General features: G+C 38.0%; 2 protein-coding genes and 1 non-coding gene across 7 annotated transcripts in view; 1 reads left to right on the top strand and 2 right to left on the bottom strand.

Moving 5' to 3' along the window:
* Window positions 1–31: 31 nt before the first annotated feature.
* Window positions 32–18,150, top strand: Rnf146 (ring finger protein 146). Of its 2 annotated transcripts, none has more exons than XM_057763046.1 (3): window positions 32–119; window positions 10,895–11,004; window positions 16,216–18,150. In XM_057763046.1, coding segments are annotated over exons 2-3 (1,077 nt in total). In that variant the 5' UTR covers window positions 32–119; window positions 10,895–11,002; the 3' UTR covers window positions 17,291–18,150. The 2 variants fall into 2 exon arrangements, with proteins under 2 accessions (XP_057619029.1, XP_057619030.1); XM_057763047.1 differs by lacking the exon at window positions 32–119 and adding an exon at window positions 807–824.
* On the bottom strand, window positions 7,997–8,069 carry Trnak-cuu (transfer RNA lysine (anticodon CUU)). Its single transcript has one exon. It is a non-coding gene; the product is annotated as a tRNA-Lys (tRNA).
* Window positions 18,151–18,296: 146 nt separating the features above from the next.
* The window catches only part of Echdc1 (ethylmalonyl-CoA decarboxylase 1), a 28,895-nt gene continuing 19,336 nt past the window's right edge, over window positions 18,297–27,855 (bottom strand). For 3 of the 4 annotated variants that reach the window (XM_057763335.1, XM_057763337.1, XM_057763338.1), the window contains exon 6: window positions 18,297–19,832. In XM_057763335.1, coding sequence (XP_057619318.1) covers window positions 19,424–19,832 — 409 coding nt within the window. In that variant the 3' untranslated portion in view covers window positions 18,297–19,423. The remainder of the gene's footprint in view (window positions 19,833–27,855) is intronic. The other variant, XM_057763334.1, reaches the window with a different exon arrangement.

Genomic DNA, 27,855 nt, shown 5'->3' with positions numbered 1-27,855 from the left:
CGCGGCCCCGCCCCCTGGAGCGCCGGGCGGTCACGTGGCGGCCGCGCGCGTCCCCGTCCGCTGCGGGTTCCGAAGCCGAGGAGAAAAGGCTGCGAGGTGGCTGCGGCGGTGGCCGAGAGGTGGGCACCGGGCGGGACCGGTGGCGAGCGCGGGTGTCCGAGGGCTGCGGGACCTCCGCGGGCGGCGCTGCGACCGCGCTGGCTGCGGGGCGGCTGACAGGGTCCGCGGCGGGCGGTGGCGGGGTCGGGGCCGGTAGGACAGGGACGCCCTTGGCCAGCGCGGCCCGGACGGGCGCGCGGAGGGAGGCCGAGCTGGCGCAGCCCGGACCGTGACGGGCGCGGCCCCGGCCCCGGCCATTACTGCGCAGCGGGCTGCGGGCAGCGCCACCGGGCTCGGCCGGGCCTCGCTCGGCCACGGGCTGCATTCTGTCTTCCGCCTGCCCTGCCGCTGCCTCTGCGAGCCGCGGCCGCTGCGAGCCGCTGGGTCTTACCAAGCGCCCGGAGCCGTCCCTCCTCCTTTCGCTGGCGGAAGCCTCCGAATGTTCTTGTTTTGATGGCTACCAAAACCTGAAACCACCGGGAGGTGTCGGAGTACGCGTCGGGGCCTCCCAAGCCGGGTGCATCTTGAGAGCCCCGGCTGTCGCTTTGTTCTGGTTGCTGGGTGTGGAGTTCTTTCCCTTACCCTCCAACCCATCTGAGAGCGCACGGGATCCCCATTGTTGTCGCTGTCTTATTTTCCTGAACGTTTTTTTTTTCTTTAGAGAAAGGCTGGGTTACTTTTTTTTTTTTTTTGAGGATGTGGAAATGGAACAGTCCTCTAATTAGGTAAGAGATTCCGGACTGTAAGTTAGCACACGCATTCTGACAACTACATTTTGTCTTTTCTCCGGGTGCTGTTTAAGCACTTCTCAAGTTTTCAACATTTTGTTTTCTCTTTTTTACAGCACCGAAATACTAGAGAACTTTAGGGAAGAAGAAAGCCAAAAGGAGATAGAAAAGGCTTTGTTCTTTGATTGACATTTCGGGAGCCAGGATGTGTTCACTCCCCCCAACCCCCCCCACCCGTTTGTGTGTTTGTGTGTGTGTGAGTGAGTGTGTCTTGTTTTGCAAACGGGATGTGCACCTGAAACGTGGTTATTGAAAACCATATATTATAACAAATTTGAACACATAGAACACTTCAGTAAATAATCTGTATTAGACATTATTAAAGGACATGGCATGTTGAAAACAAATGAAGAAAATGACCCATACAAACTAGCAGTAAAGCGTCTGGGTGCTGTAAAAGCACCTGAAAATAGGTCACGTAAATCTCATTTTTAAAGAGAAAATTCAAGGTAGAGTTTTGGATGTGTTTTGGTCTTGGATATGGGGAAGTGGAACACTGGCTGGGTTGATGTCTCAAGTGGGCCAGTTTAATGTGGGCAGAATGAAAACCCTTTTGCGTAAATGTTTGAAGTTTTCATGTCTTGCTGGTGATGGTTAAGAACTGAGAAGAGTTGTAATCGTGGGAAAATGACCCACATAGCTGGTCACTAGATGAAAGGAATGAAAACAGGTTCTTTTAGGAGACTCTCAAGTGGGGAAGTGTCACTTTTGAATTGTTTTGTTTTTGTTTATTTGTTTGTTTTGCTTTTTTTTTTTTTTTCGGGACAGAGTTTCCCTGTGTAGCTTTGGAGCTTGTCCTGGAACTTGCTGTGTACACCAGACTGGCCTTAAACTCAAAGAGGTAGATTCAGAGCTGCCTGTGTCTCCCAAGTACTGGGATTAAAAGCGTGTTTGTTTGTTTTGCTTTTAAGAATTTAAGATAATTCCTTGACTTGGAAGAAAATAATAGTAAGAACTTTTTCATATTCAGCTGCTTAAGGCACATTTTCTGTTAGGCATACACGTGTTTGAGGAATTTAACCAGGTGTTCCTGGTTCTTAGACATATTTTTTTCTGTCAGTATTAGTAAGGAAAGGTACTGAGCCTTTTTTTATGTCCTCCTGCCGGGTTGGGTTCTTGGTAACAGTGAATTTGCAGAACTGCTGGCCGGATTAGAAACCGTCTTTCTGAGGAAGGACACTGTGTTTACACTGGTCTACAGATTACTTTGCTTATTTGTACACTCTCATTTACCTTTCTAGTTAATTAATACAAAGCCTGTTGTTAAAGGCCTGTTAATCAAACGTTAAAATTGAAAATCACAGAGGAGCGAGCAGGTGAAGCTGCAAAAGCAGAGGCATGACTTGTCCAAGGTCACACATCTAATTAGTCAGAGGACTTCTTATTCACAGAATGGTTGCTGGCCGTGAAACATCTGTGTTTGGTATGATTAAAGTATCTGTTAAAGTATCTGTTGACATTCTTATCTCTTGAGTTACTGAAATAAATGCAAAGCCCACTTTGCAGAGAAGAAATTTAAAGATTTACACTTAAATATGAAGACTCTGAAGGCAGTCAGTAGACTCATAGGCTGATGCTTGTTACATTTAACTGAAGTGTGTTTTGACATAAGACTTGTTTCCAAGTTTGACTTAGTCTTCTTTTGACAACTGATTTGATGATGAAGTGCAAAATTTGATACAACAGTTATGTACCTGTGCACTTGGGAATCTTTCTTAAGAAATTTTAAGATGTGTATGTTAAATCCCACCTTACCTCTTTTCTAGTGTTGATAATAATATGTATTTATTATATATAAACGGGTATAGATAACTGAGGTTTGAAGTAGACCCCCCATCAATGATACCTTTTTGTATTTTGACTAAAGAGTAAACTGTTTCATTAAACCTTAACTTTAATAGGAAAACCAGAAATTGTTCAATAGTGTACACTTTGATATTTATAGTTTTATACATAATGTTTTTATATGTTCATCTTTCTCTTTTATTTTTTTAAAAAGGCCAATATTTTATTTATCTATTAGGGACAGTGGACTTTTAAAAAATTTAACCGACTTGAAAAATGGGATTGCTGTTAATCCTAAATCTTTTCATTAGGAATTAACAGTGTATTCAAGTAATTGTAGTGTGAATTATTTTAGTGGTTACCATATTTAAGTAATACAATATGACTTTATTTTTCAATTCTTTTTAATTTAACGGATTAATTGATAAAGATCTAAATTCATTACTAATCTATAAACTTTATATAAATTTAGTCTGTCACTTTTTTCTGCACAATTGCTAAGAGGCAAATAATCTTGTTTCTTTTCTGTTTTTGTTACTTTCTTAATTAGTTTGGTGTATAATTTGAAAGTTATTGTAGGAAGAATTATGTATATTTGAATCATACATGTTCACTAAATTATTTCTAGCAAGTAGTTTGAAATCACCTCTTCTGCTTTAAAAAATCCTCTTGATTAAAATAAGAACAGCTTTATGACTTTAAAAGGATCTTGTTTGAAGTAATCTGAAAATTATTTTCTGATGTCTTCATATTGCCTCTTTTGAGTGTTACATGTATGTCTTATTTTTTTACCTTTTGACATTGCTGTTTGCAAGATTTTAGTCTATGAGTCAGTTTGGCAGCCTCATCTAAACCTGTCCACTTTGATCACAACAGAATATATACAGTTTCGTTTGTGCTGGTTTTGTTGTTTGCTGTTTTCAGCAAAATAAGCTATCCTACAGAGTTCAGTTTTTCTGTTCATTAATTATTTTTAACTGTCAGCTTTATCTTTTAAGGGAAGTGTGTGCATTAACACAGAAGACATTGTAGGTCCAATTTGATGAGGATGGGAAAGACTAATGAGCCACTTAGTTACTCAGCAGCTCTGAGTTGTGCTGAATATAAAGTATATATGGATTTCAGTACACACACAAATGGAAGGTGTTCCATTAATGATTTTATATTGAATACATATTAAAATAGTAATACTGTAGATGCATTGAGTTATATGAAATAGAATTTTCAAATTAATTTAACCTGTTTCTTTTTATTAGCTTTAATTCAGCTAGTAGAAAATTGGAAATTAGATACTGGCTTGTTTTTTAAATAGAGTTAGTTTCCCTAAGAGAAAGATTTTTTTTTGTGGTGCTTTTTTTTTTTTTCTCTCTCTCTTTCTTTTTCTTTTTTTCTTTGAAAGAGAGTGTGTGCTTGTTTGTTTGTTTTGAGATAAAGCCTCATTATGTAGCTCAAGCTGGCCTGGAACTCCTGGCAATCTTCCTGCTTTTGCCTTTTCAGTGCTAAAACTGCTTTTTCAAAAAATTTTTTTGAAAAAAAGAGATGTAGTATACTTGAATTTGAATGTCATCTCAAAGTATCAGTAGCTTTTTTACTTTGAGTAAGCCACATTCCTTTTGAGCTTGTTGTTCTTTCTTTGTAAATTACGCAGTCCCACCCAGTTTCAAGGCTGTTTGAAGGATGCACTGACAGGTTGATCTCTCAGTGCTTTGTGGACTTGAGGACTTGAGTGTGCACATACGTAACCGGGGACCTGAGTCTAGTCTGGATTCATACATTCATTCCTTGTTTCCAAGGAACCTTCTGGTAGTATAATGCCAGGCATTTTAGTTTATTTTCCTTCCCCAAATTTTACTGTCCATTTGTCTCAACTTTGAAAGTTCTGTGAGATACAGAATGGGAAAAGTCGCTTAGAAAGTGTATGCACTAAGCCCTCATAGAGACACTACGGACAGGAGACCTTCTTACGTCTGTAAAGCTATTCCCATTTGGCTGGGGTCATGTTTGTTGATGGGATACTTTGGCACAGTTGTACCTGAGAGTCAAGGGTTTTGAAAGTAAAGGCGGAGTTAGAAGTAAAATAATTTTAAGAGTGCACTGAATAAATAAGGGTAAGTTAGGGTAGCACTTGAGTTTGTCCTGTTGTTAAAGATCTTTGGAGGAAGAATAACAGTCAAAATTTAAAACTTGTTGAAAAGAATTTCTAAAAGTCTTACCTCCTATTCTTTAGGCCAGAATAAAAATGAAAAAGAATGTCAAAAAAAAAATCAGGCAACGTAAATGTATTTTAGCTGAGAGCACATTAACTGATGGGGAATCATACTGCCAGACTACAGCTTTCTTAGGTGTCAAAAAAAAAAAAAAAAAAAAAGAACTAAAGTGTCCAAACACAGTAATTCTTAAAGATTTATGTGACTTATTTTGCAACTTCTTAACTTCTGTTTACCTTAAAATACAAGCCAGTTTTGGATATAAAATATTTATGGACAAGATTGGAATAGACAGGTAAGTGAATAGGCAGGGACAGTTGTCAGTCACCACAGGGAAAGAATATGTAAACAGTGTAAACAAATGCATGGACGAAGTCAAGCATTAGAAATAGGGACAGTTTTTTCTGTGTATTTCATTACGAAAAAAAAGGCATTCTAAACAATGACCTGCCAAGATTTTTGTAAGAAATTAAAAACCAAATTTTGCAGGTGATAATTTTAACATTCAGTCATATATGTGCCTGGAATACATGATTAAGATGACTCAGATGGTTGGTTCTGTTTTAAAAAACTTGTCAGATGGGAAGGACAGACAGTAAATATCCAACAGAGTTTTTTGTACACACACACGCGCGCGTGCGTGTGCGCATTAGAATGTGGGCAGGGGTGTACAACACACCACATACGTGCAAACACACACGTTAGAACGTGGGCAAAGTCTATATTGACTTCTGAGTTATGTTCCAAAAACATGATGAGTGAGGCACAGAATGTCTGTATCCTTTCTTTTCCAAACCAAAACAGTCTTTTTTACGAGACAAAGGACATATAGATTACTGTCCCCTCTGGTCATCCTTACCTTTATTCCATACCTTTGTCAAGAAAAGCCTGCTAGTCGCTGTTTGGCTGTCTGTATTCTTGGGATTTATCTACATTCTGGAGCATCCTTCAGTAGTCATTAGGCAGGTGACTCATGCGTTTGCCAGATGATAGAAGGAACCAGGTTCTAGAGCTGTTACACACTGTCAGTTCTTCAAGGAAGGATTCCTTTATGGATTTGGTAGTTTCCAGAAGATGCCTTCTTCTCAGAAGAAGCACAGATATTTTATGTGAACAGATAGATGACTTACGCATTGCAGTCTTTAAACAAATTGCAATTGAAGTCAACACAAACTGATTGGCAACTTACCACTCAGAGACATAAAATATGTCCTGTCTTCAGGATTCAGTAGAAAAGTCAGTGTATAAATTAACAATGCTAATATTCATGGTAAGCTCAATAATTGGAAAATATGTAATATGCAGGAGCAGGAAATGGCTTAGGTGACCATTCCTGTGCAGTGCGGTGAATTTTATTAGGCATTTTATAAGCTCTAGAAGAGGAAGATTCTTAAAGGCAGAGGATGTACAGAATTGTCAAGGGCTCTCAGGAGCACTCATTTCGTGTAACTGTGGTATTAATCTGGAGGGCTGGTGGTCACTGATAAATACGAGGCAGCTATGTATTTAGGGCTCAGAGACCTGAGTTTTACCTTTACTGTCTATACTGGAAAGCTAAACTTGGGCTTCAAATGTAGGGGGACCATGGTCTGTGTTTCTAGAAGTGTCACTCAGAGACAAACTGGGTGAATGTAAGGCTGGTTACATAGTAGTACATAGAACAGATGGTGTGATAGGATGTACGGCCAGAGAAAGTAGTGAGAGTGTTTTCTCTTTTTCTTTGTGACCCTTAAGTGAGTAAGGCATGGAAACTGAAATGGCACATTGCAAGATTCATCAGAGGTAGACCACAGAGGAGTTAAAAATACAAGGTTGCCAGACAAGGGTTCTGTTAAAGAACTTTCAGATGATTCTAGATTGGGCCGGAAAGGAAATGACATCAGGAACTGTATAAAGGAAAGACAGTGAGGAAGTGGTCAGAGGTCTTCATAACTAAGAACAGGTGTGTGAATGAGAAGTGGCTAGGAGGACCAGCACTTGGAGTCCGAGAATGGGATTGTGGCTTCTGATTTTAGGTGGCAGTGTCAAATGGTGCTTTATTAATAAAAGGAAGTAAAGTTACTTAAATTTAGGGAGTTATAAGTTGAAAATAAAGGACATTTTTATACTTTTTGGACTCACCTTATCAGTATCTCATGCCTAGAATCTACAGTGGGAGAGTTCCCCAAAATGCATACTTCTAAGAAACTGTGCACTTGTTTCTAATGAATATATATTGGAACAAGATTTAAGGAAATTTGGGAAGCTAGCTGTCATTCTCAGGGATCCACACTTAAGAGGTTTGTGGTGCAGCCAGGAGCTAGCATGAAGAGGATGCTGTGTGGTGATGTGAAGTTGGCACAGCCAGTGACACACATCTCAGAAACAGTGGTTGTGGCAGGATGTTTACCACTGACCTGCAGATGGGAGCCGAAAACACCGTGAGAAAATGGACAGTGTCTGCTTTGTATAGGCTCTGAGAGGGAAGTGCAGCGAGAATCCTGCAATACTTCTGAACTTTTTTGGCACCATGCAGGCCAATGAAAAAGCTGATACAGACTAAAATAGTGGCTTCCGTGTTATCTAAAGCTGGAGCAAAATGAAGCATATTTCTCAGAAACGCTGTTTAGCCAGTTACTTAGAAAATTCTTTAGCTTTGAAACCAATTCTTTGTTCTCTTAAGCATTTGCCCGGGAAAGCTGGCTTCTATTTAGAGGCCACCGGTGCTACATTTACCTTTAGCTAAAAGATTCTTAGATAGGTTATCTGATGGAGGAGTTATTTTCATTTAATAAAGAAACTGCCTTGGCCCATTTATAGGCCAGCCCTTAGGTGGGTGGAGTAAACAGAACAGAATGCTGGGAGAAAGAAGCCGAGTCAGGAGTCGCCATGATTCTCCCATTCCAGACAGACGCAGGTTAAGATCTTCCCTGGTAAGCCAGCTCATGGTACTACATAGAATATTAGAAATGGGTTAGATCACTATGTAAGAGCTAGCCAATAAGAGGCTGGAACTAATGGGCCAGGCAGTGTTCAAAAGAATACAGTTTCCGTGTAATTATTTCGGGGCATAAGTTAGCCATGTGGGCGGCCGGGTGCCGGAGACGCAGCCCCGCCGCTCCTATTACATCAGAGTGGCGCCCAACGTGGGGCCCGAACCCACGACCCTGAGATTAAGAGTCTCATGCTCTACCGACTGAGCTAGCCGGGCCTCTGATGTAATAGGAGCGGCGGGGCCTGGAATGGGAGAATCATGGCGACTCCTGACTCGGCTTCTTTCTCCCAGCATTCTGTTCTGTTTACTCCACCCACCTAAGGGCTGGCCTATAAATGGGCCAAGGCAGTTTCTTTATTAAATGACAATAACTCCTCCATCAGTTATCTAGATAGCTGCCAACTGTGAGAGGCTTACGGAACAGAAAGACAGGATCCAAGTCTTTTCTCTCTTAGCTTTACCTACTGTGCAGCTGTTCATTTCTTCAGTGATCATGTGCATGGTTTTAAGGAAGCTTTTCATGAAATGATGTGCCCTACAAGTGGGCATTAGAAACACAGGAAGGAATAGTTTATGAGAAAAACTGGTGGTGTTTGTGGATTCCCTGTACAGGATGTAGCTTGAGAGAAAGTGGGCATAAAGGCTGTAAAATTGGGTGTGCTTGTGCATATAAAGCAGACCCCCTTTAGTTAATGTGCAGGAAGGTATCGATGCTGCCTCAGTCTGTATTGTGGACGGCCAATTGACATTTTGTTGCCATTTTGACTTGTTCATATAGAACTTGCTTATTTTACTTAAAATATTTATTTTAATAGAATGTAAAAATTATGACATACTTTACTCTTTAATCATTTTCAAAAGTACAACTCTATAGATAATCTTATTTACATGTTGTAGAGCCATCATCCTTACTATATATTTTTATAAAGATTCCATATTTCAGACAGAAAATAATGACCTTTTAAGGCAGCAGCTCACTATTATCTCTTCCTTCTGGCCTTTGACAACCCTTCAGTTGGCCTCTGTGAAGTTCCCTATTCATTGAGGACTATAGATAGTATTTCTCTCTTTGTGTCTAGTTTATTTTGTTTTCAAGGTGCAGCCATATTGGATAAACTTCATTCTTCTTTTGTTTCTAATAATGTACTGTTAAATGCTATGTTTCCTTTATCCATTCATCTGCAAAGAGACACTTTGTGTCCACTTTTTCACTTAAAATTCTATGATGAACTTTAGTATATGAATCTCTGTGAATCCTAGTTTTCTTTTAGTATGGATCTGCCTGTGGCATTGCTAGGGTGTTATAATTATCAAACATCTGCAGGGGTGACATCATCAAAGGTGTAACTTTCTGCATGCCCACCTACATGTATTTATTTCCGCTGTCCCTGTAGACACATGGGACATGGCTGTGGGTCTGACTTACATTCAACTAACAACTGCCAGTACTAAGCACTTCCCATGTGCTCACTGGTCCTTTTCTCCCCCCAAAAGTGATTTCTTATACCTGGTGCTTATTTATTTTTGTTGTTGAGCTGTGCTTTTTAAGTAGTCTGAAAATTAAGTCTCAATTTTCAAAATGGTCTTTTATAAGGTATCCATTTTTTTTTTTCTGATAAGGTCTAATTTCTGTTTTCCTTTTGTTCCCTGTGCTGTTGGTGTTGTGTATTCCAGTGCTTGAAGAGTTTCCCTTCTATTGACTTCTAAGATTTTGAGGATTTGCTTATGGTGTTGTGTGAAGTGTGACTTGACTTGGTGGTGTAAATTGGTAGTCCCAACATTTTTTGAGGAAATACTCTTTCCCCATTGAATGGGTTTGATATACTTTCTCAAAGATCATGTGGCTATATGTTTATTAGTGAAAAGATTTATTTACATATTTAATGTTTTTATATGTGTCTGTGTGGTTGTGTAAGTTTATGTGTATCACATACATGTAACAGCCAGTGGAGGCCAGAAGAGGGTATCAGATCTCCTGAAACTGACATTATAGGTGGTTGTGTGTGATCTGCTATGTGGGTACTGAGATCCCAAACCTGGGTCCTCTGCAAGGGCAGTAAACTGCTGAGCCATCTCTCCAAGTCCATTTCTGGACTCTTAATTTTATTGATATATTTCTCTATGTGTAATGCCATAAAATCTTAATGTCCAGATTTGTAATAAGTTGTGACATTTGGAGGTGGCAGTTGTTGAACTTCTTTCTTATTTTCAAGATTTTTTTAGCTAATTTCATATGAATTTAATGACTAGCTTTTCTATTTATGCAAAAAGGCTGTTAAGATTTTAATAGGAACTATATTGAATCTGTAGATCCCTAATGAAAATTGTCTTCTCACATTTTCCACTTTATGAACACTGGTTCCCTTTTTACTTATTCAACCATATTTTATTTACTTCAGTACTATTCTATCATTTTCAAACAAGTCTTAAGTCAATCTAAAACCAATTTACTGCTTTAGAGGTTGTTATAAGTAGATATTTTTCTTTGATTTTCATTTTGTTGGAAGTTATATAGCAACACACTACTGGAGTTTTGGTGTGTGTGTGTGTGTCTAACTTACAACTTGACACCTACAATTTTGCTGGGCTTGGTTATTTAACTTCTTAGGATTCCATATAGAGAAAGTACTGAAGTTTCACTCTCAGTATGAGTGAAGAATGTACATTTAAAAAACTTAGTCTGTGTTCATTTGTATGCCTGTATCTTTCTTCAGTCTAATTTTTCTGCTAGAGCTTCCATTATGTTAAGAGCAGTCGTAAAAGACCACTATATTTTGTTAAAGGATCATATTTAATTGACTAATTCTACTGATCTTAATTTGTAGAGTGATTTTTGTTGTTGTTTTTCTTTTTTGGTTTTTTGAGGCAGGGTTTCTCTGTAGCTTTGGAGCCTGTCCTGAAACTAGCTCTTATAGACCAGGCTGGCCTCGAACTCACAGAGATCCGCCTGCCTCTGTCTCCCAAGTGCTGGGATTAAAGGCGTGCTCCACCACCGCCCAGCTGTAGAGTGATTGTTATTGATATAGTTTTTCTTTTTGCAGTACAGAGAATGAACCAGCAGTGGAAGAGAAAACCCTACAGGTTGGCTGACAACTGGTAAAGAAGATGTTCTGTTTTTGTGACAGGTGCCTGTGGGATCTGTGATAGAAATGTAAGTAGAGCATCTAGAGTGCCATGGCTTTCCCAACGCTCAGGAGCCAGGAGGGTGATGCACAGACCCGTACTTGTGTTTGGTTATACTTAAGCAAAATGAAATTTTATTGACTCACCAGTGCTTTATAGAGTTAGCAGTCCTGCTCACGCTAAATGATTACAGTCATAGTTTCTGAGAGTTTTCACATAGGGAAACTATGATGAGTAAAGGTGGGAACCTTTACTTTTCATAGTGATTTACTTGAGAACAATCTCTGGATTTTAGAACTAGTTACTAAAAGTTTGTTTCGTGACATTTAAGGACTTTTTATACTATACTTGATTTAAAAGTTAGTACATCTTATTTTATTCATATCAATTCACTCTAATTTATATTTTTATTAGTTGTGTTTTCCTTTCATTTTGGCTTTGTGTAATATGCCATCATGTGTTTGATAATCTTGAATCTACTTATATTAAATTTCATTATATTTTGATAAAACATTTCCTGCAATCAACATCATAGTTCTAGATCATAGAAAATGAAAACCTTGTGGACTTTTAGTCTTGATAATTACAGTGTTCAAATTCCTGGACCAGAAGAATTCTTGCAGATACTATTTCACATTTTTCAAGTTTTGACACAGAAGTTAGTTTGTTATCTCCTTCTTCAGTATGATAGCACTAGCTAATTCCCATCTTTAGGCAAGTTTAAGAAGTGTTAACATAAAAAAAATGGTATGACTAATATTTTAATGGTTTAAGTACAAAGTCTGTATCAATGATTTTAACATTCTATGCTTAGGAACTTCTATTGGATTATGTAAACAATAGGAAACTATTAAAGGTTGAGAGATGACTAATACAATTGAATGGGAGGAGGAAGAGCTAGGCAGAGAGAAGACTGAAGCCTATTGAAAGGTTAGTATTTTGTGTGATGGATATCCAGAGGTCTGGAATTAAGTTTACAGGATTTGGAGTGAAGATGCATACTCTACAGGAGTTGTGGCCAGGGGTTAGGTGAGCACCAAGAATGGTAATTTATCCAAGGTGGACAGAAAAGCTAAAGATACAGGATTTAGAGGCAGATACATTTGTTCTCAGTTGTGTTTATTTCAGATGTCTAGGGTGTTGATGTGGAATTTTGGAATACAGAATCAGAAATACAGGCTTGAGATGGAGTGTTTCCAGACAGAAGGTGTGAGGAGGCACATAGATCCATTCATGTGACATACTCAGAATACCAACTAAGCATATGATGTGTGCAACAAGGAGACCTGTAGGTTCTTGAGGGAGTACTGGTATTGAAGAGGTACTAGAGAAAAGGGAAACAAACAAAAGAGATGAATTGAGAATGCTAAAAATCCAAATGGAAAACATAAGGATTGTGAAAAAGAATAGGTGAAAGGAGGTCATTAAATCAAGTTTGAGATGCTAGTCAGAGTTCTAGGGAGTTAGATCATGGTCTCAGTTACAAAAATTAAGGGATCAGTTTTGCATACAACTGGCAGAACCTCATCCCGAACCAGGAGAAAGACAGTAAGACAGAGTACAAGTACAGCTGTGTTTTGCTGACGATTCTTTGGCTTGTATAAGTGATCAGTGATAACAGGAGTCAGTGTTTCATAACTGAGAGGGTTGAAGAAGTTTTATAACCCTCTTTGGAGCAATAGGAAATAAAGATGTCTTGGCTGAGTTACTGGGAGCAAGCTTGGTGGTCTCTGGCAGTCAGAGCAGCAGGCCAGTGTGTGGAGCTGCAGTTTTGCTTTAACTTGCTTTGGTAGACATCCCCCCTCCTGCCTTTTGTAGGGATGTTTCCAGTTTCCTTTCTTCCTTTGATCATTCTTTAAATCTCTTACAAGCTGCTTATACTGTGTAAATGTTGGGTAGCTGAAGGTTTGTGCCTGGTTTTCCTGTTCTTACTACAAATTCACTCATCCACCCATTTTCATGGCTTTAAGAACTATGTATTATGTTGATGACTCATAGCTGGATGATTATATATATGGACAAGTTTTATAGAGATCCTTAGCCTTTGAAATAAGATTTCATCACATACAGGTGACTGTCTCCTCCTTTGTGCTCTCTGGCATCTGTTGTGCTCAGCTCATAAAGTGTGTGTTGTACAAATGTAAGGGCTATAGTTCAGATCCCTGGCAACCACACAAATGCAAGGTGGGAAAGACAGTTTTTCAGTTTCAGCACTAAGAGGGCAGAGACAGCATCCCCAGAGCAAGCTGGCTAGGCAGACAGCAATAGTGGTGAGCTGTGGTTTTATTGAGAGATACTGCCTCATCGGGAAAGGTGGAGAGCAATTGAGAAAGACTTCAGAGGTCAACCTTGGGCATCCAGGTACACAGGACTACATGTATGAGCCCGCCTGTGCCCACACGTGGGGAAAAGGAATTTCATTAGAATTAATTTCTTTGACTTAAATTCTAAGGCATAAAGGACTTTGAGACCCTAACAAAAAGTACACATAATCAGTTCATTTGGGTTGGGCAAGGAGACATAGATGATGCTGATGACAGAGGGGTTAACAGGCATGTTCTTATACTTGTAAATTCTGTTGTTTCAGGTTAGATCTCTGAAAGTATGACAAAATTGTTTGACGCTCTTATAGTGAGAAACATGTTAAATTGTATTTTGCTTGATTTATTTTGAATGAGTTATAAGTTATACTTTTCTGATTTCTATAATATAAAGTTTCTGGTAGAGAGACTTAATTTGTAATGTTGAAAAATAATGTATACATTAAGCATTCTATGATTATTTTCCACAGATACTCTGTTGTGCCCTTTCCTGTAAATGCAATCTAATTTACAAATTAGTATCACTTTGAACATATGTCTTGAAAAACTAGAGTTATAGGAAAAGTCAGAAGTATAAGATTGAATGGGCTCTGATAAAAGCCAAAGGATATTCTTTCTCAGTTTTTAAAGTGCAAACACTTACCAGCTATCCAGTTTATAGCCACTGGACCTAGTTTGGAGTGTTCTTAGACAAACAGCCAAAGTCCTCACGAGTAGTTGAGTTTGAAATGGTCTGTGTACAGCATGGCCGAATTAACTGATAGAGAGGCTGTCACTCATTTAAATAGCAGTTGATCCAAAATTTCTAATCTCTGGGACTTGTTACCTTCACTCTCTAGTGTTTTTTCCCTTCTTTAGTCAGCTCTGTTTTCTTCCTTTTTATCTGTGGTTTCCTGTCTGGAAATTCATGGAATAACAGTTAAATCATGTTTCTCTAGCATAGTAAAATAAGGCTTTGATGATTTATTTACTGGCTGACCTTTCAGCTCCACTCCTATCACCCATTGCTTATTTGATTCAGGACCTTCTAAATCTCCACCATCCAGCCCCCCATCTGCCTATCTCAACTTCATGACTTATGCCCATTCATCTCTGCTCATTGCTTTTAGTATCTTAATACATTTTCACTTCTTGATATTGTGATTTTTTTCTTTCATATTTATTTTCTTTTTTAACAGAGTACACAGGAATCCTATTTATCATTAGATTATGAAACTGTTAATGGATAGGTAGATGTTTAGTAGATGTTATCTTAATAAGAAGAGAGGGCTCAGCAGTTAAGAGTGCTTACTGCCCCTGCAGAAGGACAAGAGTCCGTTCCCAGGAGTCATATATCACACAGTTCACAGGCATCCGTATCTCCTGTTCCCAGTGATAAGAAACCCTCTTCTGGCCTTTACAGGCACCCATAAACACATATATGCACAAACATCTATATAAATAAAAATAAATTGTTTTTCAAAATTCCAAAGTTTTTTTATGTGTGTTAAGTTCACTACATCCAATTTGGCAGATCTTTTCTTTTCCTCTTTCTCATAACAGCACATTTTATATCATGTTTATGTGGAACTTTTGTAGAACTTTAAAAACTATGTTTTGTGCTTTTTTAGTTTTCTTCCCTTTTTTTGATTTTTATCTGAACTTTGTAATTTTCAGGTATTGAAATTTAAGCTACCGGTTTATCTGGATGACAAAAAAACATGTATTAATAAAGGAAACTGAAACTTGATTATCAGATTTCTTGTTTAATATTGGTGTCTTATTCATGTTACACTTTCTCCGTAGGTGCTTTCAGTGTTCCATTATTTGGCTTTTTGTTGTGCTTTCTCAGCACTGAATATAAGTACCCTGACAGAACGTTTCCGTACTGACAGGGCGTTTGCGTGTATCTTGTATTGAAAAAGTTTTGAACTAGATATTTGAGCTTAATTTAAAAATGAAACTTAAATGTTTTATACTATGATACATTCATAGCTTTGCTTTTTAAAAATGTGTTTTGTTTTCGCAAATATCTTCAGTGTCCTGTATGGGAATGCACCAGTCACACTGGAGGTAGTACCAGGATGGCTAAATCCTAGTTAGAGGGGAATTGGATAAATGCAGATAGTGTGAGAAGTGGCAGCCAGACTGTTTAAGGCACCCTTAGAGATCTGGAATTATAGTAAAATTAACCTTTTAAGAAAGAGTGTGACTGAATTAAAAGGCATATACAGTGATTTAATAATCAGTGTTTGGTGACTTAGGAAAGGTAAGATGGGTAGTGGTACACAGATTTGGTAGATCAGAGATATTAATGATTTATGGATATTTTGGATGCAGTAAGGCAAAAAAAGGACAGATTAGGAACTACATTTCTGACTTGTATAAACATCTAGAACCGTAACCTAATTTTTCTTTAAAAACAAAGGCTGCAGATTGCTGTTGTCTAGAGTTAGAGTTTGAATGACACAGCTGATTCTCTGCTTTTCTTCATCTTGACTCTGAGGTCATTTGGAGTAGACTTCATTTTTTTTTTTTTAATGTTTGCATTTAGTTCTGTCTCACAAATTCTGTGGCTGGATAGACAGTATTTAAAATATACTATGTGTGCCTTGTTTTATTTTTGCTTCCTTAATAGCTACACTTTCCATTGATTCCTGCAAGTAAAAACTGAGAGGTACAACTACAGATGAAGAAGGGTTGTTTCATAAATTGAGTTTTCCTGCTTTCTTTTACTGTCTCTTCCATCCTGTTTGAGATAAGGCATTATGAAGCCTGGGCTGGCTTTGAGTTTGCTGGTTCCTTCAAATTCATATCTTTCTTGTATAGCATATGGTTTGCATGGAATAGATACTTACTGGGTATTTTCTGAACTAGTGAATTAAAGTATTAGAGAAATTTAAACCTGATTTCACTTTATTTTCTTCTCATTTCCCTAGGATGGCTGGCTGTGGTGAAATTGATCACTCAATAAATATGCTTCCTACAAATAAGAAGGCGAGCGAGTCCTGTTCTAATGCTGCACCTTCTCTAACAGTTCCCGAGTGTGCCATTTGTCTGCAAACGTGTGTTCATCCAGTCAGTCTGCCCTGTAAGCATGTTTTCTGTTATCTATGTGTAAAGGGCGCTTCATGGCTTGGGAAGCGATGTGCTCTTTGTCGACAAGAGATTCCTGAAGATTTTCTTGACAAACCAACTTTGTTGTCACCAGAAGAACTTAAAGCTGCAAGTAGAGGAAATGGTGAATATGCTTGGTATTATGAAGGAAGAAACGGGTGGTGGCAGTATGATGAGCGCACTAGTCGGGAGCTAGAAGATGCTTTTTCCAAAGGGAAAAAGAACACGGAAATGTTAATTGCTGGGTTTCTGTATGTGGCCGATCTTGAAAACATGGTTCAGTATAGGAGAAATGAACATGGACGTCGCAGGAAGATTAAGCGAGATATAATAGATATACCAAAGAAAGGAGTAGCTGGACTTAGGCTGGACTGTGACACTAACACTGTAAGTCTAGCGAGAGAGAGCTCTGCCGATGGTGCGGACAGTGTATCAGCACAGACTGGAGCTTCTGTTCAGCTTCCAGTGCCGTCTTCCTCCAGGCCCCTAACTTCAGTTGATGGTCAGCTAACCAGTCCTGTAACACCATCCCCGGATGTAGGCACTTCTCTGGAAGACTCTTTTGCTCATTTACAACTCAGTGGAGACAGCATAGCTGAAAGGAGTCATAGAGGTGAAGGAGAAGAAGACCGCGAATCACCATCTTCTGGCAGAGTGCCAGACACTTCTGTTGAAGAAACTGAATCTGACGCCAGTAGTGACAGTGAGGATGCCCCCGTGGTGGCTGCACAGCACTCCTTGACCCAGCAGAGACTTTTGGTCTCAAATGTAAACCAGACAGTAGCTGACCGATCAGACCGATCAGGGACTGACCGGTCAGTAGCAGGGGGTGGAACCATGAGTGTCAGTGTCAGATCAAGAAGACCAGATGGACAGTGCACAGTGACAGAGGTCTAAACAAGCGTCTTCAGTGCCACACTCAAAGGCGAAATGGATACCTGTAAATTTCTGCCCACATAACATTATACTCATCCTTAGTAGTGCATTGTGGGAGTTGGGGGGAAGGGATATGGGAAGGACATACCTGAAATTAAAATGTCTAACATGTCTCTGTTGAAATTTATTTAATGTGAGGAATTGGGGTGTTAACATTTGAGAGCTGTTCAGTAATAACAGTTTTCTTGACATCTGTTTACTTTGTAGTGTATTTTTTTTTTAAGTCTTTAGTTCTTTTGGCCAGTGTGTATCTGTGCATTCATGGTCCTCATCTGACTCTTGCACTACCTTATTTTTCTGCATGGATTGGTATAAAATCATTACTAAAATTGGGCACCTGTGAGATATTTGATATCGTTGAGCAGGAAGTTTAATGTGGAAAATAGATGTGAATTCGGGATTTAAAAATGGATGACTAACAACTACTTTTAGTTGGTCTTACTGAGATAGGAAAGTAAGCAGCAGCTAATAGGTTGTTACAACCTGTAACACACTTCGTGGCGTTTCTTTCCATAGGGTTTGCTGTCTTGTCCTTGTACCTTGAGGTTTCTCTTAGTCTGCATTTTCCTTTTTGATTAAAAAAAACTTTATAATTTAATAAATACTAGAATTTATCAAAAATAATGTTTCTTTTTTGAGTCTGGAAAAGGGATGGGGGTACTTTGGTATTTGTGGCTAAAGAGCTTTTTAAAGGTGGGGTTTGAATTGATTGTATGCTGCTCAAATTGTCCCTACTCAGAAGTCTGATGTCTTTCTAAGAGAATGTGTACAGAGAAGGTATCTATGGCATTGTGTTTGGAATAAACAGATGTGGAAAAAGACCCAAAGGCTATGAGATTTAAATTTCTCAAGCAGCTAATACCATTAATTTTACGTTCCTTTTATCAGTCTCTATCAGTGGTATTAATGTCTGGGTTACACAAACATGAAGTTATAGATCAAATAAGTCCACTTTCTATTGCTTGGCAAGGTAGAAAGTATTGGTGAATACAAAAGTGGGAAGAATTTGTCTCTGGAAAAATCATGTCTGTTTTCTTTAAAACGTGAGATCATGTGGGTACATACTTCTAAATTCCCTTTATTAGGACTATCAAGTTAGCTGAGTGCTAAAACAACAAAAAATAGTCACTACTTTGAGTGTTTTTTATCGCTTGTTGAAACAGATTGGAAAAACAGTTCTTAGAGAAACATTTTAAAGAAGTGAATTCTGGGATGACGTAATGCTTCGATTACATGTTTTGATTAAATTTAATATTAAAAGACAGCCACACAAGAATTAAATATTTAAGAAATAAACCTGGCAAAAATAAAAGTTAGCTTCACAGATCTTTAATAGTTTCTGTTATAAACCCCATCGACAGTAATGTTTTACCATTGGCTGAAGAAGTCCAGAGAACAATGCAAAGCTACTTTGTACAGCCAGTAAGTGCTTGCTCTGTGTACTGGCTTTCACTGTTCATTGGGTCATTTGAAATATGGTTTAAAAAGACCAACTAAAGCTCCAAACTCAGCAAAAAGTGTACTTTTTTTTTCAATGAAGGGCCATTTCCCACCAGTACCCTTAAGTCTACAGAGCAGAAATGACTACTATTTCTTACACACCTCTATTTCTCCCTGATGTTTGCTTCATATGAGAACTTTACTGAGGTCTTTTTATTTTGTTTTTGTAAATTAAATCAATTTTAAGAAAGAACAAAATGGCCAGACACAATAGTATATACTAGCATTTGGGAGGTAGTGGCAGGGGCATTAGAAATTCAAGGCCACCCTGGCTACATAACAGGTATAACAAACACCATGCCTTAATATTTAGATGAATAAGTATGTCACCAAGGATAAGCTCAAGGTTAGGCTTTCTGTTTGTAAATTGATCCTTGATTCTAGGATAGGAATTACTATAGGAATGTACAAATTGGTAAAAAAATGATTTAAGCGAATGTTAAAGAAAAACCAACAAATTGAGATATAGAAATACCACCCAAACCAAATAAACATATTAGCAGTCAGCGTCAAGAGTTCTGCTCATTTTAAACGTCACTTCACTTTCACCATGTTCTCACTGCAGATTCAACTTGTACACCCACACCTTAGAAACTATTTAGTATGTTTCCCTCTCTTAGCAATAGCGTCTAAGTTTGCAGGGCCACCCCACAGTGTTCCTAAAACATCTCTTTCATTCTGTAGCGCTTCCTCTAAGTGCAGTTCTCTACCTGAACAAACAGACTTTTTTAACCCTCTAATGACTTCTGAAGGCCCACTAACAAATTGCTCTAGCCACTCTTCGGCCTCTTTGAGAGCCTTAGCTTCATCAGAAGACTGTAAGACCTCATCAGCCAAGCCTATATTTACGGCTTTCTGGGAGTCCACTTTGAGGGTCCCACTTAACACTTTGAGAGCTTGTCTGCTACCAATGATTTCAACCAGCCGGCTGGTACCACCCCAGCTTGGAACTATACCCATCTCCTTGTGGACAAATCTGATCACACTCTCTGCAGTCATTAACCTGTAAAGACAAAAAGGGAAAACTGTAACTACATGTATATACCACAACCACAAAGCAGTAAGTGCTCCTGGGCTAATAGAAAATTGGTCTTTTTAGGCAGGTATCAAAACACTGTTGGAAAATGTTCCCAACTAGAATTTAATTCACCATGTACTATTCAGCAAACATTTGCTTTTGAAAATAACATTTTGTTTTAGTTTTTCCAAACTTTGAAGATAAGAACTCAACCTTCACAGTTAAGGAACTTTATGTTAACAAATTCTTAGAATAACTAAGATAGACACTCTCATTTTATGGTTGAATAAGCATGCACCAGGGCTTGGTCCCAGAGAGTTGGTGACTTGGCACAAATCAAAGACGGAAGCAGGAGCAGGAATAGCAGTAAGGAAGATGGATGGCAGTGGCTTGGGTTGCACTGACAGCAGTAAGCTCCCGCAGAAGGAGTTATATCCCCCACTAGTGTTTTCCTGATCAGGACAATTCATAAAGAGAACGATAAATGGAAGTTAATGTAGTAATTGGTGCCTGTGGGGAAAGCTTCACATCTGCTACAACAACTTCACCAGACTATAAAGTTCTTCGGTGTTTGGGAAGTGTTTGTGCACTGTTTTTGATGCATGCAAAAAACAACAGAAGATTATTATGTTAAAAACTAACCTGACCTGTCAAATTACAATTTAATTTTTTTCTTAGACATAATAGTCTTCACAACTATTCACTATAAGAAAAGCTGAAGTGACTTCCCTTTCCAACACACTGTAAATTCAACTGTGGATGCCTTAGTTCTATTGGTACCAAGGCTCTCAGACTGCAGCCTGACTTTCAGTCATGAAACACTGCAGTGGAGGATCCCTGCAAAAGCCTACTACCCACCGGAAAACATTCTCAGATGAGTTTCCACCAAGAATGCCACAATGATGAACAGTTACTTCAACAGTCAAATAATATAGAAATTCCATAGTTTAAAAAATTTAAAATTTAAAGAAAATTCCACAGTTTAAAAAGCAAAAATAAAGCTTTTAAATGGATGTGAGGCACAGCAAGTTATTATGTCAAAAGAATCTTAATCTAACCCTATAATTGGAATCTGCCAAAAATTTGGGAAGGAGTTAAACTCAAAATATATAATAGTTATGAAAATACAAATGGCTGTTACTCTTTAGCCCAGTCTCAGACTGATTTAATATGCCAGTTTTTACACTAAATTCTGGAATTGGCATGTGTTGGTTTAGCTATTAGCACAGCTGAGAAAGTGATGATGTGAGGAATACATTCATTTAGAACTGAATAAAAATTAGACAGTGGTTATCAGTGTAATGTAAATGATGTTATATGAGTTATTACAGTAGCCATCCATGTGTTGTTATAACCTAGGCAACCATCCAAAATAATATATTTTGTCTTCTCTTTATTTGCAAGGTCACTTATATATGCTTGTTTAAAAAGTTTTATGACATTCATTTTTCATATACACATGTGGGCACATATTTCATGGGTTATGTATGGAGGTCAGCTGGTTCTTTCTTTTTTACCAATGAGTCGTGAGGATGGGAAGGGTGGTTGCCAGATTCGGTGGGAACAGCCATCTTACTGTTCCAAGTGTGCCTTCCTGAATCCTATTTTACAGCTAACAATTCCTCAAGTAATCTTTGTAAAAGTATGCATTATAATCTGACATACATCCTTTATAAGTGACATAGCTAGTACTATGCTTGTGTTGACATACCTTTTAGTATGTATTAAACGTAATTTTAAAACTCCACTGGGAAAACAAAGTATCTCAACAATGAGATATACATAGCTTTCAGCAGGAAACCTTTCACAAGATCCTTCATTAGCCTCACAGAATTAAACTATAAAATTTCAAAGGTTGGAAAATATAATTCAAGAGAAAATGATCCAATCAATAAGATAATATCTCAAAATGGGAACTGCTTCATCATCTCCCACGATTATACAGTATTATCAGAGTTCATGAGTGACATGGTATCACCTGGGATCCTTATTGCTAGGGAGAATCTGTGAACCCAGACTTAGCCCTTGTAATTATAAAAATCAATATTAAATTTATAAAGCTATTAAATTCCCTTATTCTGATATAAAAGAGTTCAAGTGCATATGACATAATGGAGAGGAAGAGATGTTTCTTACTATTTGGATGGAACAATCATAGGGAAAAAACATCTACCACTGGGTGAAGACTATTTGTGTGTATGTGCACACACACCACAGCACACACGCACAGGTCTCCAGACAGTTTGGGAGAGGTGGTTCTTTCCTTCTGCCATGTGGGACCCAGGAATTGAATTCAGGCACTTTTGCCTGCTGAGCAGGGGACGCCAGATCACTTGTTGACTGCAGGAAAGGCTATGCTGTGCTCCTACTGACGAGGGAAACCTAAGTTTCTGGGTTAGCAAACATATCCAAGAACCTTTTTAAATGAACTTAAACTCCACTAAACAGGGAGGCTGGAGTTTAGAAGTGTTCATTGATGAAGAAAGGTACTTATAGAAAGGTACCTGTAATAAAATATGAAATATGTGTTGAACTGGAAGACTGCAGAGCCAGCCATTGTGTGGCTGGAAATCCTAACATGGACTCTCTGGCTGCACTTCGCACCCCATACAGTGCAGTTAAGGAATGGGACATACAGACAGAGAAAGAGGAATATTTAGACCCTAAAAAGTTACTTAGCCTATTTTTGGCCCGAGTTTGTCTATAAATAGTACCCATTCAACAGTACTCATACCATAGAACCAAATGTATTCTTATATGATAAATACTTAGCACATATACTTTATAAATAATAACAGAGGAACTGTATGCTTTATTTAAAAACTATACTGTATTACATTATATTTTATTCAGACATAAAGTTGTATGTTTTATAGTCTAACACATAAGCAGCTTTGTGTATTAGCTTTTACTATGGTTTAATAGAGTCACTAAGCAGGTCAGCACAGTAACAGTGTGTCTTCTAGAATTCTAAATTGTTTCCTCATCTAATATTACGTCATCCTTAGTGCATTCAAAATTAAAGCAACTGTATTTACACAGTGAAACCTAGTAAGTCAGTACTTCTCAACCTGTGGGTGACCCTTTTGGAGATCAAGTGACCCTTTCACAGAAATTTTCTAAGACCATCAGAAAACAGATTTACATTGATTCATAACAATAACAAAGTTATGGAATAATTTCATGGTTGTGGGTCACCACAACATAAGGAACTATATTAGAGGGTCACAGCATTAGGAAGGTTGAGAACCACTGCAGTAAACGGTAGTGTGCTGTCTGCCCTTCAGTAGGAATTACATGAATGGCAACAATAAGAAAGATTTATGTTTTTGTCTTTCTAAATAATGAAAAACAATTCTTTGTCTTACAAGACATAGAGGATTCAAACTGTGAAAGAAAGAAAAACAGATATGTACGTCTTTAAAGTTTCTTAAGGGAAATTAGGCAATAAAAAGTAACAACCTAATATTTAAAGATTTTAAAGCAGTGATACTGTAAAGGTTAAAGTTAAACAGGGCAGAAAGAATGTATGAGTAGTATATTTTCTTGAAGGAAAATCTGTTAAGAACTAATATTAACATGCTAATATTCATTTAACTTTTGATACAACCTTCTAGAGTTTATTCTCATGAGATAGGATTAAAATACTAAACAGAATACTGAGTTACTCTTTATAGTCTGCATATTCAAAACATAAAATGTGGAGGCTGGGAGACAGCTTAGTATATAAAGAAATTGAGTTTGGATACTGAAGCCCACAAAAAGCTGGGCACAGCACATTTATCTATAACCCCAAAGGTGGAGGACAAGGACAAGTTGATTACAGAGGATTGCTGGTCAGCCATAGTAGTAAAAGAGGCCTTATCTCTAAAGTTCAGACGGAGAGGATTAGAGGAAGATTCAACAGAGCTATCTTCCACATGTGTGCACTTATACTGTAGGAACTGAGAAATGCAGGCCCATTTTTCACCATTGTCTGGTGGTGAGAGAATTTGAGAGACTAACAGGCATAATTTGCACCTTCCAACACAGGAGGTGGTCATCTGGCCTTTTTGAAGCTAAGTAAACTCAGCGCCATTCTGAGGTGGTCAGGATATGCTAATGTGATTCTGCTTCTTCCATTGTAACTATTGTAACTATGGGGAGGAGGACGTGTTTTCTGCCTGTGTGACAAAGTGTTGACCAAGTAATGTGACTTGAGTCATCTTGATACCTAGGCAACAAAATGTTAATGAAGGATTTTGTTTCCTGCTCCCCCAGTTTACTTTCATATAAAAGCTGAGGAAAAATAAATAGGGGGTGTGTTCGGGGTCTGAATAATCACTGAAACTCCCTCCTGATACTGTCATGTGATTTGTGTCTTTATTTTCCCACACCTCTGGTGCGGGACAATTGTCTATATTCTGTCAATTATGTTTTAAAGAAACGCTGATTGGCCAGTAGCCAGACAGAAAATAGAGGTGGGACAATTAGAACAGGAGCATTCTGGGGAGGAAGAAGCCAATCCTCTGCAGTCCTGTCCAAATACTGAAAAAGGAAGATGTGACCTGCCCCACTGAAAAAGGTACCGAGCCATGTGGCTAACATATACTAGAATAATGAGCTAATATAAGTTATAAGAGTTAATACGAAGCCTGAGCTAATGGGCCAATCAGTTTATAAAATATAGACCTCTGTGTGATTTCTTTGGAGCTAAACGGCTGTGGGACCTGGTGGGAGGACGGAAACCAGGCAGGACAGAGACCCTGTCAACACACCTTTATCTTGGTGAGGAGTGTGTTTTGTTGACGCTGGTCCTCAACAATGGACAAGCATGTACACACAGACACCCCTCCCAAAACAAAAGAAAAAATTAAAGTAAACATTGAATACATCCATGTTTTCCACGTAAAATCACATCAAACGAAAAATACTGACTATTCTAAGTAACTAAAGAACACATTTTGACTATCTTCTTTAGTCCAGAGGAAAAATAAACAAAAACACAATGCAGAAAAAAACAACCAAAGTAGCAATGCTTAAAAAAAAAATGGAATTTTGTGAATGGCATGGGAAATTCCTTGTATCATTCATACCACCTTTCTATAAGTTTGTATATAATTTAAATGCTTACGTGCTTTTGACTGTCAAAAATAGGTATGAAGCTGAACTCTGAGCACTGAGCAATGCCCATTTTTAATTCACAAAAGTCTTTGTGTGTGTGTGTGTACATGCATGTAGACATGAGCACATGTATTGTGTATGCCAGAGATCAGGTATCATTCCCAAGAAACCATCATGAGACAATTGTTCACTAGGATCTTGACCTGACTCATTAGGCTAGACTGGCTGCACAGTGAGCCCTAGGGGCAGGCAGAGATGGTTTCCATATCCCCAGCTCTGGTCCAAATATGCACTACTAGGCCTAGCTGTGTATGGAGAAGCCAGCGACTGAACTTGACTCTTACAATAAGCAATTTACAACTGGGTTATTTTCCTAGGACCCAAGTCTTCTTTCTTTTTCTTTAATTATTACTTTTTTTTTGTTTTGTTTTTTGTTTTTGTTTTTTGTTTTGAGGCAGGGTTTCTCTGCATAGCTCTGGCTATCCTGGAACTAACTCCATAGACCTGGCTGACCTTGAACTCAGGAAACTCACAGAGACCCACCCGCCTCTGTCTCCACTGCTGGGATCAAAGGTGTGCACCACTACATCTACCTTTTTTTAAAAGCTATTTTTTCTTGGAAAGAATCAGAAGAAAATTTTGATTTAAGCTAGTGTTTCTGACCCGTGCACACACTAAATCTATTATCAACTAGTGATTGTGGGGTGGGGAGAAGGGGTATTGTTCATATTAAACTATTTCGATCTGTCAAAGAATTTTTCCCCTGGAGAAAAGAGCTGCTTCGATGAAAATGTCAGTTGCATGAATTCCAGGCAATTATTGGGAAAGTTAAAAGGGGCCAAAATACACACTTTAGGTAGGAACTTCCCTTTTTTAGTACAAAGCTGTGAAAGCTTTTGCTTTGCAGATACCAATTCAAATACTTTATCAGAGATAACTGGTAAGGCACTGAAAAAAAATCAACTAGCATGGCTCTCCTTTCTATATAGAACACAGCTAGCCCCAAATGCTATAGATATTTTCCCTAAACATATATACTAACTAGAAAGTCTGACTTAATGAAATACAGTTTAAAGATTAAGACCATTAATAAAATAGACCAATTTTAACTGTATAATCAAATTCCCAATATTACTACTCTTATATTCTACAGTAATTATTAAGTGAGATAAAAATTGCCTGAATGCAAGTCCTGTGATACCATTATAGACAGCTCCTAAGCACTGTACGAGAAAAAGGAAGAGTCACCTCTCAGCAGATAGAGTAGAATGGCATGAGCTGTGGCGCACACCTTTAATCCCATCACTCGGGAGGCAGAGGCAGGCAGATCTCTGTGAGTTCGAGGCCAGTCTGGTCTACAAGAGCTAGTGCCAGGACAGGCTCCAAAGCTACAGAGAAACCCTGTCTCAAAAAAAAAAAAAAAAAAAATCAACAGGTCATTCAGAAGAGCACGCAACTGAAAAAGTGTTCACTTCTGGGTCTTTACATTTAATATTTTTAGACTGTGTTTGACCACAGATTATATTGCAAATACCCAAATAGTATCTGCAAAGCAGAAGCTTTCACAGCTTTATACTAAAAAGGGAAGTTCCTATTTAAAGTGTGTATTTCAACCCCCTTTAACTTACTTAACTTCCCTGGTAATTGCCTGGAATTCATGCAGCTGACATTTTCATTCAAGCACTCTTCTCTCCAGGGGAAAAGTACTTTGGCAGAGTGAAATAACTTACTATGATAACAAAACCACAAAATTCTGATTTGGGAGGATGGATACTATAATTGTCTGAGGCTAAATGCTTCAACAAATAATAAATACATACTACTAGGAAAATTTCTAGAAACCTAAGACATACATATTTTGTAGATGGGTATACCTGGCATGTATAAGTGCTAAAAATGTTCAATTCGTGATGAGATGACTTCCATAAACATGAGCATGCTTTCACTGGAAAGCTGTTCAAAAAAGCATCAGCTGCATTATTATGGACATCTGCTATGAGAGACATACAATCAATAAATATCACAACAAATATTTAGTAAGATTCCAATAGGCATTGAATCTAAAATGACACAGTATATTAAAGATAAAGTTGTCTTTGATGTTTTTATCTGATATTTTTCCTTTCATTCCAAATCCTAACTATTCCAAATTATGGAGAAGAAAATTCATGTGAAAGATGATACGAATCTAGCACATGAAGAAATGTACCAGATATAACATTAAAGGATTTTTATTTTCTCCAGTGAACATTGATAAACTCTTAAGTGTATTCTTTTGTAGGAATATTAAGTATAGCAGTATCTGTTTGCATACAGCTTAGAACTCTTTAAGTATATTTTATATTTACATAATTACATAATTTAACTTTATACTCTATACTTGTATTTCTGGGTAAAATAAAGAAATCAAGCATTTCTCAGCTTGTATATAAAGCATTTCCTATTTAGTCTCACATCACCCACAAAGCCAGCGTGACTTCCTTGAAGAACAAAACTGCAGCAACCTAATGCAGTCTGAAGTCCTGACAGCAGAGGGTGCTATGATAGAACTTCTTTTTTCACTGTATCCATGAATCCACTCATACTGATTTTCAGAGTCTGAGATCTTGGTAAACCGTCTCCTACATCAAAACAACTTTTAAGTTTCCAAGTAATAAATAAAACTGTTAACTGAAACAAGTCCTTAATCACCAAATGAGAAACAAAAAGGTTCTTATTCAAGAGTTTGCTGAATCTTCTCTCACATTTTTTCTATTATTCTACATCATTTATAACATGTTAAAATAGAAAAACATTTATTACAGATATTTAGTTTATAAAAGTGGAAATCACAAAAGGAGTTGTGATAATATTAAATGTATTAAATTAGCCCTGCATGCAGTGAGATTTTGTGGTGAAGAGGGGA

This window comes from Chionomys nivalis, chromosome 2, assembly GCF_950005125.1.
Source record: "Chionomys nivalis chromosome 2, mChiNiv1.1, whole genome shotgun sequence".
NCBI classification, from domain to species: Eukaryota; Metazoa; Chordata; class Mammalia; order Rodentia; family Cricetidae; genus Chionomys; species Chionomys nivalis.
This window is presented reverse-complemented; position numbering and strand designations above follow the sequence as displayed.